Source organism: Cupressus sempervirens, chromosome 5 (genome assembly GCF_028749045.1).
Source record: "Cupressus sempervirens isolate cs-2001-9-10 chromosome 5, ASM2874904v1, whole genome shotgun sequence".
Classification (NCBI taxonomy): Eukaryota; Viridiplantae; Streptophyta; class Pinopsida; order Cupressales; family Cupressaceae; genus Cupressus; species Cupressus sempervirens.
In genome coordinates this window covers 331,332,062-331,347,171 of record NC_143122.1, presented here as the reverse complement: position 1 = coordinate 331,347,171, position 15,110 = coordinate 331,332,062, and the positions used below count along the sequence as shown (strand labels likewise).

Genomic DNA, 15,110 nt, shown 5'->3' with positions numbered 1-15,110 from the left:
AAATAAAGAAAAATTTTAGAAATCTGAAGATTTTTTTAATTACTAAAATCACACTTATGCACACGAGTAGATTCTTTTGTACATGCAATTTAATGTAATATTTTCAAATCTTTAGAATCTTAGAAGCTGTGAGAATTTGAGAACTTTGTTATAGTAGAGTTATTGCATGATGTGGACATAATAAAGTTTTTCAAACTTTGTATTTTTTTTAGTAATGTAAATATAAAATACATGCATGAGAATTTTTTGAAAACCAATTTAATAAATAAATAAAGCATAATTTCTATTTAAATTGACTAATTACTAATTTACCAATTACTTTGACATTTAATTGACCTTATAAAATAGCGTGGGAAGCACTCAAACGAGTATCGAAGAAGGGATAAAAAACAAAGGTATTAAATTTACTTCCTAACTAATGCATAAAACTAAATAAACATAAATTAATTTAAAAAAAAATTTTCTGCTTTAAAAAAATCAAACACACTTATAAAAATATCAATATAATAAAAATTATATATGTTAAATAAATGTATAATCTAATAAAATTATATATAAAAATAAAAAATAAAAGAAAATCTATTAAAAGCATTCGTTTAGATATGTAAAAATAAAAATAATTAATTCTAATTTAAACTATATATAAATTAAAATTAAAATAAATATGAAATTAAAGTATAATTTTTTTTTTTTTAAATTGACAATTTAAAAGAGTTAAAATGTTATATTTGATTAAAATATCCATATTTGAATAACATTTTTCAAATGACAAAAATAAACATCAATTAAAACTATTATCTTCTTTTAAAAAGTTTATCCACTTGTCACAAATGTGAAAAGATAAAATTGAAATTAATGCATTCATTAATAGAGATAAAGTTGCAATTAATGCTTGCATTAATAGAGGTGTTCAAAAAATAGTTGTATTTTTGTTGGAAGGAAAATGATTTTTTCATTGCCTTTTTCATCATGAGCTAATAAGATTTCAATTTAATGATATTTTGTTTTTTCATTAAATAAGATGAAAATGTGAACTTTATAATAAATTTCGATCTTAGAATAATTCTGAAATCTTATTGGACAAATTAATTGATTTTTAGAAATTGAAGAGATCCAATAGATTTCCCTTTAGCAAGAACTAATAATAATAATAATATAAAAAGGCTAAAAACTATGATCTCCTTGAATCTTATAAACATCATTAAAATCTTCCACTAATTCATACTTGGAACAACCACTTAATTTTTTTAACCTCCTTCCACGACCGTAATCTAAGTGGGATTTTAATTAGGAGGCGCCTTTTCTTAGTGTCCTACCACCATTGCCTACCGAGCATGCCCATCTCTCCTGGGTCGTGTTCCCGCCCATTTCCCCAATACCTCAAATCATTGCCCATATTTTTCCTTAAAATTAATTCCTCAACTTTAAACATCCAGCTTACACCTCAACATCGATCAATTCGGGCCTTGAAATCGAACCTTCGTTTGAATTCGCAAGTCTGTACAAGGTTCTCATCGCTGCATAGTTTGTTCAAGCAGCGCAAGAAAATGCCTCCCAAAGCTGAAACATCGTCTCCAAGAATTGAAGCGGAATATGCAAAGTCTGCCAGAGCTGCCTGCAAAAGATGTGGAAGTAATATAACCAAGGGTTCCCTGCGCCTCGGCATTATAAGCAAAGCTGCTGGCGGCTTTGATATGACCCGCTGGCATCATCTTCACTGCTTCAAAGCAAACATTACAGCAGCCGAAAATATCAATGGATTTTCGCTTCTCAAAGTAAGTTTGGAAATTAAAACATGTCTTCATTCCACGTTGATACGGTTTAAGCCTGGCTTCATCTGCTGCAGGGGTTTCTCCTATTCTCATGCCTGAATGCATACAATTTGTTTCGTTGGAAAACTGCAACATCAAATCTTTTCTAAAATTTTGGAGCCGCGGCTGCATAGGAAGAATAATTTTAACTTAAGATAGCTGCGGGGGCTGGAGATTAGCAGTGACAACAGAGATATGATATGTTTTTGTCTTGTTAAATGGCATCTGGAGATTATATAAATAAAGACGTTAATTCCGTTTCAAAAAGTTATGTGGTAATATTTTATAACGGTAGTACGCTTACAAAATAGTTGTTATAACCCGTCTCCACGAGATCTCTAGGTTATGCTGAGTGTAGGCATTCAGCAAGACTAATTCTTGGTGAAACTTAGGCGTCAAAAAGATTTTTGACAGCCCAAGTGGTTCTATACATCAGTATCAATCATTTTCTTCGACAAAACAAATTTCTGAAAATAATATTTCTAATTTAAGCTACTATGAATGTCTTTGCCCAAAATGAAAGAAGAAACTGATAATAAATCTTTTTTCCTGGTTTGGTTATGTAGTTGTCTCACATGGAAATGATGATGACATAATGCATGGCTATACCTTAACTATTTTTCTGCAAATTTTTAAAGGAATCCTCTTTTAAACATGATGAATGTGGAAGCTCGAATTCTTAAATTTTATTGTGTATTTAAATTTATTAATACATTTTTTTTGTATCTATTTTTAACCATTACGGATTCAGTAGTTCATTTTGCCATAATTTATCTCTATATGGTGTCTTTTCGATAGGTTTCTAGCCAGGAAGCTTTAAAATGTTTAAATCTCTCGTTTAAGTGGAATGCTTAAGCATGAATAGTAAAGTTTGTTTATTTTTTTCCTGTAATTTTGGATAGGCTTCTGACCAGGAAGCTTTGAGAAACCTAGTAGCTGAATTTGGAAAGGAACCGGAGGAATCTATAACCGCAGCTGCTAAATTGTATGGCAATGAGGTATATACTATTCATTGCATGTTTGTTTGTTCTCGCTTTTCTGTAATGTAGTCACAGCTAAAATTGTCTGTGTATTGCAAAGATGATATTTTGATAGATGGATAGAGGGAAATGGCTTAAAAATAGGATTTAGACAGGATGCTAATAATATAGATGAGTCCTTGCCTACACAAACATTTGTTTTGAGTCTTGAATATGCTTACCCGGCGTTTAACCTATGGAATTCTCCACGGAGTGCCTTAAGTTTATGCCTATGAAGGGCTTCCTCCTCCTTTATACACACACAATGTTCCAACAAGTTCCATTTTGGAGGGCATGTCTACATATTTACACCATGCACGCATCCACACATATAGACATGGACACATATGCGTGCACACACACAAATATACACACTTGTATTTCAAGAGCAAGTAGATTGCCAAGGTAGGATGTAGTCCTATGCTTAATCATGAGATTAAAATCCATACAAATTGGAGCAATGTGTGAAGTAAATATAACGAAATCTCCGTGGCTCCCACAAGAAATATCCGACATGTCAAATTGGTTTATGTCTCGCTGAGCTCTATAAAATTGATTATATATGCGTGTATATAGGGAGATTTAAGATCTGGAAATGTTTATTGTTGGTAGTTTAAATTATTTGCAGTAATTGTTTCTAATTCAATAATTTTGGAGGGCAGGGCTCTTGCCAAAAGGGAGACCTGCACGAGGATGATCAAGGAAGCAGCAAGAAACCCAAGGTAGGTTTCCTTTTAATTGTAATTCTTTGTTTCATTCTTGTGTTCAATTTTCTGCAAGGGACCTTAGAGGCAATTCTTTGCCGCTTGACTATTTTTTTCATGTTTCCCCAGAATAAAAATTGATTGAAATATAAGGATAACTTGAATATCTTAAAAGAAAAAGTACTATTTATTCCAAGGAATCACAAATGCCATTTTCACCTTGTGAATCTTAGGGATAGAACAAACAACATAAAATAACCTATTCTAGCCTGCATCAAATTTAAAGAAGGATTTCAAAATTTAAATGTTTCAGCTTCGATCACTTAATTAAAACTTCAGTCAATCATATATTACATTATGTAATGTGTGGATGAATGGCACAATCCATAGGGATGTTTCTAATCTTTGAGTCATAATTCTTAATTATAAACATAATTATATGTTGGTGTATAGATATGCACTTTGTATCATATTTTAATCGTTTAATCACAAGATAAATTAATTTCTAGGTTTTCTAGAGATTTTGTAGGATTAGTTATCTATTAGATAGTTGAGTTGAATTTTGTTTTTAACTCATTGCCATCAACTGAGCTGGATGGATAAATGCTTAGTGGCAAAGTTGTCATCATAAAACTCTTTTGGTTGTAACATATAGACCTATGTAATGGAAACAGTCAGAGATGAACATTGCAGGGCTTACCGTTTGGCAGAACATTTTTATCACCGGTAAATAGAGCCTGAATAACAATGTAAAATACTTGTACAAAGTTTTTGTTTCAATGTACGTGAGCAATATTTCAAATGGAGGCTCCTGTATACATTCTCATACTAAACTTAGCTATTGTCATAATAGTAAAGTCACATCATTTCAAAATATTATGATAGTATTAGTTCATGATTATTTCATATGTTGGTTTCCAACCTCCATTTGAGTGTTGTTGGTTGTCTTGTGATATATAATAAAAGATTCTAGTGCAGATCTATAATATCTAATTAGTATATAAATTTTATTCTTGTGAGTTTAGAACTAATCATTACAATTTCTGATGCAGTTGTCTGGACAGAATGATGAAGATTTTTTGAATTTATTTTCTCCTTCTGAGCTTAATAGTAGATATAAGGTGGTTATTTACTCTCATATTCTTATCATACTCAATATTTTAATGATTGTTTTTACAAGGAGTGAAGTAATAAACTTTTGGCTTCTTTCATTATTTACAGATTTTAATAAATAGACGAGTTTAAATTGTTGTAAATATTTTTTATGTCATGGACTTGATGAGAATTTACTCTCACCCCAATGCCAAGCATATCTGCTTTCGAACATAGGGAGTAAGAATTTATCTTTTTGCTGTTGTAACAGGATGCTGTTCTACCCTTGAAATGGAAGGCATTTCAAACAGTAATTTTACTCGGAGAGGTAATATGTTGTTCATTTCAAGTGAATTTTTGAAATATAATACTCCTTTTGATTTCTTCTTCTTTTTTTTTTTTTTCCCTTAAGGGGAGGGTGAAGGGGTGAAAGGAGAATTGTTTTGATAGATATTCCGTTTTTTTTGCCATAATGCCTTGTGTCATTTTTAAAGTTTTACTTAAATTCTAATAACTTCTAAAATTAATGATGCATTTGGATTAGTTTATCCATGTGTGTGTCTTGTGAATATTCCTTTGGTAATACAAAGTTCAAACTATGCATGTGTGTTGCATGTCTTTGTTGGTGCATACATGTTGCATGCGTTTGTTGGTGCAAACATGTTGCATGTTTTTGTTTGCATGTATGGGTATATGTGCATACATGCATGCATATATACATCTACAGTCTAGACAATGCTTTGCCAGAGTCGTGCTTACTTTCAGAATATTAACATTATCCATCTTGCAAACTTCTTGTCACGTGCTGGTTTTAGATCATTCTGATTTTTGGAGCATCTTCTGAATGCCAGTTCTCTCTTATCTAGAATTAGACTAGAATTGAAAAATAAATGTAATTTCGATGAATCTCACACTAGGGAATTCTGTGAAATTATCTTATCTACTTGGCATGTCAACAATATTGCCTTCAAATGTTTCCAGTAGTTCTAGACAAATCTGTCAAAAATCCCCTTCTTTATCAGGTACCATCACATGGTTACAATATAATTTCCATCAATGCACAAAGCCTCGTTGCCTTGTTAGTTCTCTACATTCTGTTGAAAGAATTTACATATTCTGTTATGAGCCCAAACATAAACTCGCTATTGGTGGTATAAAAGCTGAAGTAGAAATCCCAGGCTGATAAATTTGAACTTTAGAAATTGAAATGTGAACTCATTATGCTCACTGAAGAGTTTTTTTTTGTTTCTTTTCTGAAGTCTTAAAACAGCAAAAAATGTATGGAAGATAGACCTGTTTTGGCATATCAGTCCAGGCAATATGTAGAACTTGCATGAGGCACTACGGTTGTTGACTCAGGCCAGGAAAGTTTCGAAGTGAAGTATTGTTGCTGCATCTGGCCAAGATGTGTTTCAACAATCACACAAAATTATGATTGTATTTAAAGCTAAGAGCTTGTTTTGGGTTGATTATTTATTGCAATGAATATGCCCAATTTTTATTGCTCTCTTGATATTTGTAGCTTTTGTTGCAATAGTAGAAAAATATGGTATTTGTGTCCCTTATGGAAGACTTATTTATGATGCACATGTTTAGATCATAAAATATAAAGAAATGTAAAATCATGTAAATATTTTGGACATCTTGGAATTTATCAAGGAGACATGGTCTTTTCACTTTATATAATGTGTGACGTGGATGTACATTGTATATACATCAGGATAATGGCTTGCGGGCATCAGAAAAGATAGCTGCGTTTGATTTTGATGGTTGTCTTGTGAAAACATCTCTCAAAAGGTATGCCACTTTCTGTACTCTGCAAGTTTTTTTAAAGATATCTCTTTTTGAAGATATGTACTTGTTTTAATCGGATGGTACAATACTCAAATAGTGAACTGCAGCGGCTTATATTAGCAGCTAAAGTTTGTCACAGTGTAGTACACAAAATTAACTGCCGCAGCTTATATTAACTGCCGCAGCTTATATTAGCTGCTAAAATTTGCCACAATGCAGTGCACAAAATTACTAATATTGTGGTTCATTGGGATAACTCAATTTTATTATTCATTTATAATGCTAGATGAGGGCTAAACTGTTACAAACATAGTTACTGGATTCGTGCCGTAGAGGCCGGATCCTGATTCGGGTCAGATCCGGATCCAGATTCGTGCCTAGATTCATGCAGATCCGGGCAGGATCCTTGTTTTACACAGTGGATTCGTCCGGATTCATGGGCCACGACGAATTTGGACGAATCAAAACAAGGATCCTGCCTGGATCTGCATGAATCCTCGAGGATCCAGTGTGAATCTTCAAGGATCGACAGGTTTAAGTGAGTCTAAGTTATTTAATATGACTTTTTAATTTTTTTTTTTTTGGCTTTCTAGTGCTAAAATGACCCTTTTATGCATTATATATACTAAAAACTAAGAGAATATACATTATATATATATATATATATATATATATATATATATATATATATATATAAACCTCTGTTCCTAATTGGGGCTTGGGCAAGATCAGTAATATATATATATATATATATATATTCACGAATCCAATTGGGGCTTGGGCAAGATCAGTAATATATATATATATATATATATATATATATATATATATATATATATATATATATATATATATATATATATATATATATATATATATTCACGAATCCTAATTGGGAAAAAAAAATTCGTGAATCCACGGATCCGATTCACGTGCCTGACTCGGATTCGTATCCCGAATCGGTAACTAAGGTTACAAAAGATGTTTAAACACAAATAAGGCTAGATATCTTTTTACAATGTCATTCAACCCAAAATTTATTATTAAATGATGAACTTGAGAACAATTAGCAGATAGCATATCAAACATTGTAGTTTGATGACACTTAACACAACCAGTAAAGTGGTAAACTGATACATGAAGCTATTCGCTTGATTGGAAAGTGAGAGGTGCTTGGTTGATTATAGTGGTAAGAAACAAGGTCTATCACTTATCTCTTTAAAATCTTGGAAAAATTCATTTAAGGAATCTTCTTGAGAATCTAAAAAATGATGTTATAGTACATTAGACAATACAAAATAAAGTATCCTTAATCTACATCTTGTAATAGAGCAAATCTGTAGCTTTTCTTGTCAAAAGTACGTATTCATTCTCTCTGTTTATATTTATGCTAGGTTGCTGGTTTGGGTTCAAGTTCTGGTTTGAATAACCAATTAGGGTTTGGGTTCATTTGTACAAAAACATGTAAAAATTATATATACACATGTATGCAGCCTAGAAGCATGAATTAAGACTAGAATGCTACATAGTATCTTAAAAACAACAAAAAACACTATAAACTTGTAATCAAAGCATCATATCAACATCAGAATATTAAAGAATAATATTGATTTCAAGTATCATTGTTTTGAGTTTGAACAATTGGAACTTTATACTAAGTTTCAATTATGTAATAGTTTATCTTAGTCTTCATTTTCCTCTTCTTCTTCATCAAAGGTATTAGTTGATCCAAAAACAGGGCGAATGCTAATGGGATCAGCTGTGTCAATAATGTTCTCGCTTTCCAAGTCCTCAAATGCTTATTCACCGTACCAAGTGCTTGTTTGTTTTTAATTAACATCTTACTTGAAAAATGCTATAAAGCAGCTTGCAACTTCCTTTGCTTATTGAAACATTATTTAATGTTTAAATATGATTTTTCACTATAGAGAGCTTCCAACCAATCGTATAGGGCTCATTATTAGCAAAAACTCTCGCTGGAAGAAATCTCAAGGACTAGTTAAATTTCATATAATAAATATCTGAACTTCAACAATAATTGTTTAGTAACGTTAAAGATCTTATTCAAATTCTGTAAGAATTGTTTTCTGCACCAAATTATATTGTTTCTTAATGGAAATGTACCTGGTTTACACTTGGTCTGCCCGGTTTTGCCCTGGTTTGTTTCTGTTTTGACTTGGATTTGGCTTCAGTTTGGCCCAGAGGGCCAGATGAACCAGCCTGACCGGGTTTGAACCCACTAGCAAACTGGACTAGAATAACCATGGTCCCAGGCAGGTGAACCAGACTTTATAGATTTTATAAGAAACACATTGTATGTATGTCTATTGAAATAAAAGGATTGATAGGCTTCACTTTATCATAAGTTTTGTCAAAGATGTGATTCCCAAGGAGGTACAAGTTTGAACTACACACAAGGTGAACTGTAAAGTTATCCCTTTCCCTTAAGGGTGTCTACAGTCTCATACTCCATGAAGCTTTTACCCGTGCTATGGTTATGCCAAAATAGACCATAGTGACTCAAAAGCTGATCTAAAATTGCATAGCCTTTTGGCTGTTACAAATCTTCACTTGGATTTTTTCACAGACTAAAATAATATATGTTGCTAGTACACCAAATTTTTGAACTATAATACTCATTTGCTAGAAATCTTAAACTATAGTATTCATTTGCCAAATGCTCCCCTCATGTAGTATGAAATCAAAATCAGATCTAAGGGAAACATACCCACATTTGATACCAATATTCATTTGGCGAAAGTGGCCTTGTTATGTCCCTTCCTTAGGCAGGATAGTGATAGATTGGGTTGGCCTATCGTTTGGTTCATGTAGGCCAGAAAATTGTGTAGGGGACCCCTTCAGGAGCTTGTGATAACATATTAGGGCTTAGAGAGCTAGTTTGATGAGTCTTGGGCAGTTTCCAAGATTTTAGGAGGAATCTCTATTTTTAGGGATGAATTATGAGTTAGTAGGGATACACCAAAAGACCTATGAGATCATCCTAGACACTTCTGGCAAAATTCTTATTTCTTAGTAGAGTTCCTAAAGTTAAGGGACTGCCAAATAGCTCGCAGTTGTCAGACAACATTAGAGGATGGCACATCAAACAAATTCTAGATTAGGGTCTAGATGAGTGAGCACAAATTATTGGGAATTGACTATTTCCTAAGTTGGGAATAATATAATAATAGAAGTGCTTTATTTTTAATAATTTTATGATATAATAATTTATTGTAATATTTGGCCCAAGTATCAAGGTCTTACAATTTAGGTTTATAACTTAATATAGGGCCAAGTTTATAACGAATAATTAGATCCTCATGAAGTTTGATTCCTAGGAGGGGATAAAATAAAATAAAATATTTTTTATGATTAAAAAGGGTGAATAAAAAATCCCTAATTCAAAATTGCACTTGGAGGGAAAAAATTAAAATGAATAAAAAGAAGTTGGAGAGCCATTTTTCATATGGAGAAGTCATATTTGTTGTCGTTCATTTCATTTAATGAAATTAACACAACCCCACAAGAAATTTTGATTAATTGATATGGTAATATACTCTTATGCTGATGTTAATATTTTCGAAATAAAGTCATTTATTTTCTCATTAGTTTTGTTTAAAAATCTTTGGTCTATAAAGGTTTATTTTTGTTTTATTTTACTTTCTTTCATTTTTGTTAAGTTTTTGATAATATATTGGCAACATATTATTAAAATTCCCAAAGTATTTCTTGAAGTCATTTTCCTTATTACTTCTAAAGACCCACGATGATTATGATATTGCTTAAGGGGCTTTCTAATGAATGGTTCATAAGGCACAACACTTGGTGAAGGTTTTGCAAATGGGGTTGCAAGCTTTGGGTTTAACCATGGAGGAAACTCCGTAGTCAAGCGCGCTCAGGTTGGAGTAGTACTAGGATGTGTGACCTCCCGGGAAGTCCCGGTGCTTCACCCCTTTGAACATCACCTAGATCCAATGAGTGCTAAGTGTTCCATTTATTCTCATGAGAGATGGATTCATGTTGAATCACTACTCATGAAACATGGGTCAATGAGTTTGATTCAAAATCACACATTTAAATCCTGATAACAATATCATAATTTGACTTGCTGTGGAAATTATCTCCTACTTATCAATTGATGAGCTTAAGGGGCTTTCTATCATAAGGCACAACACTTGGTGAAGGTTTTGCAAATGGGGTTGCAAGCTTTGGGTTTAACCATGGAGGAAACTCCGTAGTTAAGCGCACTTAGGCTGGAGTAGTATTGGGATGGGTGACCTCCCGGGAAGTCCCAGTGCTTCACCCCTATGAGCATCACCTAGATCCAATGAGTGCTAAGTGTTCCATTTATTCTCATGAGAGATGGATTCATGTTGAATTACTACTCATGAAACATGGGTCAATGAGTTTGACTCAAAATCACACAGTTAAATCCTAATAGCAATATCATAATTTGACTTGCTGTGGAAATTATCTCCTACTTACCCACAATGATGTTAGTGGTCGGGCTATTAATAAACAATTTCATATTATATTGCATAATGTAATCTTATGTGTAGTGTGTTTTTAAATTCTAGACTTACCTTTTAGTTAAACCTTTTGAGCTTGATTACATATCTTTTTCTATTTGATTATATGTGCAATGGAAATATATTAAAAGTGGGACTTCGAGCACATTACATATAATGTTATATGTTCAAAAAATGCAAATACTTAAAACTCCTTGTTATATACAAGTTCAAACTTTTGAAGTGTGTTTACACTTGATTTATCATGTTTTATAATGTCTAATATGAAGCAAAGGCCCTGATATATACCAAAGGCAAAGTTTTTGTATACGTTTACAATTGGGACTACCTAGAAATATCAAACACAAATGCAAGGGTGAATATGGAGTTAGCAAGGACCATTGAGCATGAACATGGTGTTCATAAAAGATGCCAATCTTGTAAATTGGATATTTGATTCATATGGTATCTAGACGGCTAGTCTTTATGCTTTACAAGTAAGTTACTTTGTATTCTCATGGTCCCATGGCTGCATGGCTTTCTATAGAGAGTTTTGGAGTCACATTTTTTTATTATCAGCAAAAGGCATATTGTATTGTGTTTTAAAATCATTTACAACAATTTTTTCCCTATTCAGAGTGTAGGCATTGGGGAAAAAAGAACGGGGAAGAAAATCCCTAGTATAGCTTGAGATATTAATGTCTTGTATATGTAATATTACATTTGCCTTTGTTATTTATCAAAGGTCTTGAGAGGGCATACCCTCCCTTAGATCATCTCTTCCCTTGCATTTTGGAAAGGTTTAGGAAGACATACCTTACTTTACAAAGTGTTTTAGAGCCGCATTTTCATCTATAGTCTTTCTTTGCAAACAATTATGGTTCCAATATCATGGTCGTTTCTGCACTTTACATGTTCCTTTTCGCAAATGGGGGTTCTTCTATCCAAAATCATAGTCATTTCTGCATTTCGTGGTCATATGTGCCATTTTTGGGGTTATTTCTAACAAAAAAAAAGATGTTTTCCCATTTTTCTCTATATTTCTCTGCATATAGGGTTTTTATTTGACATTTTTGTATTAAAATGTGATTTTGTTTCTCTTCTTGTGCATTTTTCTCTATGCTTGCATTTCGTTTTAGGGTTTCTTCCATTCATGTACATGTATTTCCATGTTTGTAATACAACTTTATTTTTAGAAATTAAAGTCTTCGACCAAGTCTTCGACCATGTTCAGGGATCAATATGTCTAATAACCAAATGCTTAGTTCGAAACATTTATTGCTGACTCCTTGCATAAGGTTTTATACTGCTCGTATTGCATATTGAAAATAAGATTTTCAAGTTCATACGCATGCTAAGCCCAATTTCTTTCCACTTAATTGGGGTCTGAATCATAACCATATCCCAAATTGCATTATAAATGTATACTCGGGATTTAAAACCCTTTCTCTTGTCAACACTATTAGGATTAGTAATTCTCAACTCTTGAAGTTACTCATCAAATTATGTCTTTTTCATTGGTCATTCCCATCTATTCATTTTAATTATTTTCATGTCCAATTACTTTATGTTGTATGAAATGAGGCTTTCTTACCCTTTGTATATTATATTACATGCAACTTTAGATGTAACTACCTCAAAAAATCTTGATTTAATGCCTTATATAAATAAGACAATAGTTTTGACACCATTACATTTATTGTTACATGCAACTTTACACACAATCACCTCAAAGATCACCGACAAAAGTTTGTTTCAAATCTATCATACTTGCAAAATAGGGATTTTTCAAACCCATTACATGTATTGCTTCATATAATCAAAAGTGTAACCGCCCCATAAATCTCCATATCTAGTCATATCCATGTTGGCTATTTTTGGCACCAATTGGATGTTTTGTTACATGCAGTCAAATGTGCAATTGCCGCTAAAAACCCTGATAATACACAAGCTTACCGTTTTGAAAATTCCAAACACAATTGCAATCGAGTATTTTTGACCCAAGTACAAGTGCAAGCTAAAGTATTTCCCATATGGTTGAAAGGAGCTAACGGTTCTCTCTACACACATGTTCTTCCTAACTTGCAATTAAGATTCTAAAACCTGATTAGAAGTTCATTCCCCAAGCAAAAGTAAAGATTTTCCCCCACTTGCAATTGGGATTTTTAAACTCGAATGCAAGGGAAAGCACTTCCCAACAACCAGGTTTCTAAATCCCAATTATTGATTCCAAGATTGGAGAATGACATGAAGCAAGAACAACCACATAATGGAGCTATACAAGGAGGTAAAAAGTGATAAAAGGATTGAGAGCATAGAATGCTTTCAAGACTAATGGAAAGAAACATTGAAATGATGCAGAACCATCAAGGATGTAGGTTCTTATTCCAATTCAAGATGCATCCACTAGATTGGAATACTTCAATCACAAAGCATCCTTTAGTAGCACACTGAATGTGACAAAGGATGATGTAAATAGTGTCGTGTCTCGTTAGACACTTAGAATCAAAATAATGAGAGTCAGACTCGGCTCTGACTTGACAAGGCCAATTCGACTAGTGACCTAGCTCAGACTCGGTTGTAACTCAGCGAGCTAGGGTATATTAATAGAAATACCTTATAGAAGTATAAGACATTTGATGGCTTGGCGGGTCAAGTTCACATGTCATCTTGACTCGGCAGGAGTAACCCAACTCATTGACCTAGAGTCTTTTATTAGTGAATTTCTGAGACTCTATCATGGTTCCTAATGTGATAGAGAAACACTTGGTTATGCTGTTTACAAAGGGGTTACAAGAGCCACTTAGAGGGTGGCTTAAGGCATTTGATCTACCTTTTTTGCGGGTAGCCATCAAGAAGGCTAGGAACATGGAGCTTTTAGCTCCTAAGAAGCAAGCACAAGCTAAACTAACTACTCCACTTGTAGATGAGGAGCACCTACCGGTTATTGATGTAAAAATAAATCAGTTGTGAAGCATGATGAGGTATTGTGCGAGGATTTGAGAAGGATATAACTTTGCTATTAGTGCAAAGGACCTAATGATAGAGGACACTCCTGTTCTTTGAGGCCTAAAGGAGCGACAAACTATTCTATGTGGGTGTACTATTGGTTCAGATGATGATGTTTAGGGGATCCCTATTGAGTTTGGTCCTGATGCTAGGTTGTCCTCTATAGTGTTATCTACTACTGTACCAGTTCTCATGCTTTTAGAATGTGGGGACTCATAGAGGAACATCATTGCATCTCCATGTTAGACACCAGGGCCATGCATAATTTCATACATGAGGAGCTTGTTAGTCGATGTGGCCTTCAGGTAGAGGAATTTGCTGGGTTTCGAGTCAGGGTGGTAGATGGCTACACCCTTACTTATACTAGGCGCATACATCTCTCTTTATTTCTCGATGATTATGAGATGTGGCGAGATTTCTATTTGGCTTACTTGGATGGATAGATGTTGTGCTAAAGATGCGATGGATATAGGATATTAAGGAGTTCCTTAGTTTGCACTTGATGGAGATAAAGTTTGAGCACCGGGGCACGAGATATGTGTTGTAGGGTATCCCAAAGGGGAGTTCACGCACTATGTCTCTTTGTGCAGTGGATAGTGGGGATTTACAGAGGCATGATACAATTTAGGTGGAGTGGGTTACACATCATGTTTCTCGTATTCACAGTTACCTAGTTCAGACTAGAATGTGGGTATAGTTCACTTTGTGAACAATCCCTTGTTTGATATGGATGCTACTCTTTTATTTTAGCAATCCACTATTTGAGGTTGATGTTGGTATCCCTCAGGTGATGAGTGAGGATGATATTTGGGATTCCATTGATGCACCAGGACGACAGTTGGTCCCTATAGGTTTCTAGATAGGTCTTAGTACTTAATGAGGAGTTCAACGAGATGTATACAAAGGTGAGTGTGTACAGTTTCACATTTGGTACCCATGTACATGATATTTACTGGGTGTAGAGTTTGTTTGTGCCTAAGTTTGATGTTTGGCATGATAGCTTAGTGAGTGAAGAGAAAGGTGTGAGATCTGGATTCCCTATTGAGTTGCTTCCTTGTGATGTTCCGATTTCTATACCACCAACACGGGCACTGAGTGTAGTTCTATAGATTGTGTTGTTCACATGGATAGTGTTGTATTTATAGGGATTGTTTGGTGATGATAGGAACATCA

At 33.6% G+C, this 15,110-nt stretch overlaps 1 protein-coding gene across 2 annotated transcripts in view; it reads left to right on the top strand.

Annotated features, from left to right (window-relative positions):
* Positions 1-1,227: 1,227 nt before the first annotated feature.
* The window catches only part of LOC149556032 (phosphoesterase), a 141,883-nt gene continuing 128,000 nt past the window's right edge, over positions 1,228-15,110 (top strand). The window contains exons 1-6 of one of the 2 annotated variants that reach the window (XM_089830153.1): positions 1,228-1,775; positions 2,714-2,809; positions 3,493-3,552; positions 4,587-4,655; positions 4,898-4,954; positions 6,347-6,423. In XM_089830153.1, coding sequence (XP_089686279.1) covers positions 1,335-1,775; positions 2,714-2,809; positions 3,493-3,552; positions 4,587-4,655; positions 4,898-4,954; positions 6,347-6,423 — 800 coding nt within the window. In that variant the 5' untranslated portion in view covers positions 1,228-1,334. The remainder of the gene's footprint in view (positions 1,776-2,713; positions 2,810-3,492; positions 3,553-4,586; positions 4,656-4,897; positions 4,955-6,346; positions 6,424-15,110) is intronic. The other variant, XM_089830154.1, reaches the window with a different exon arrangement.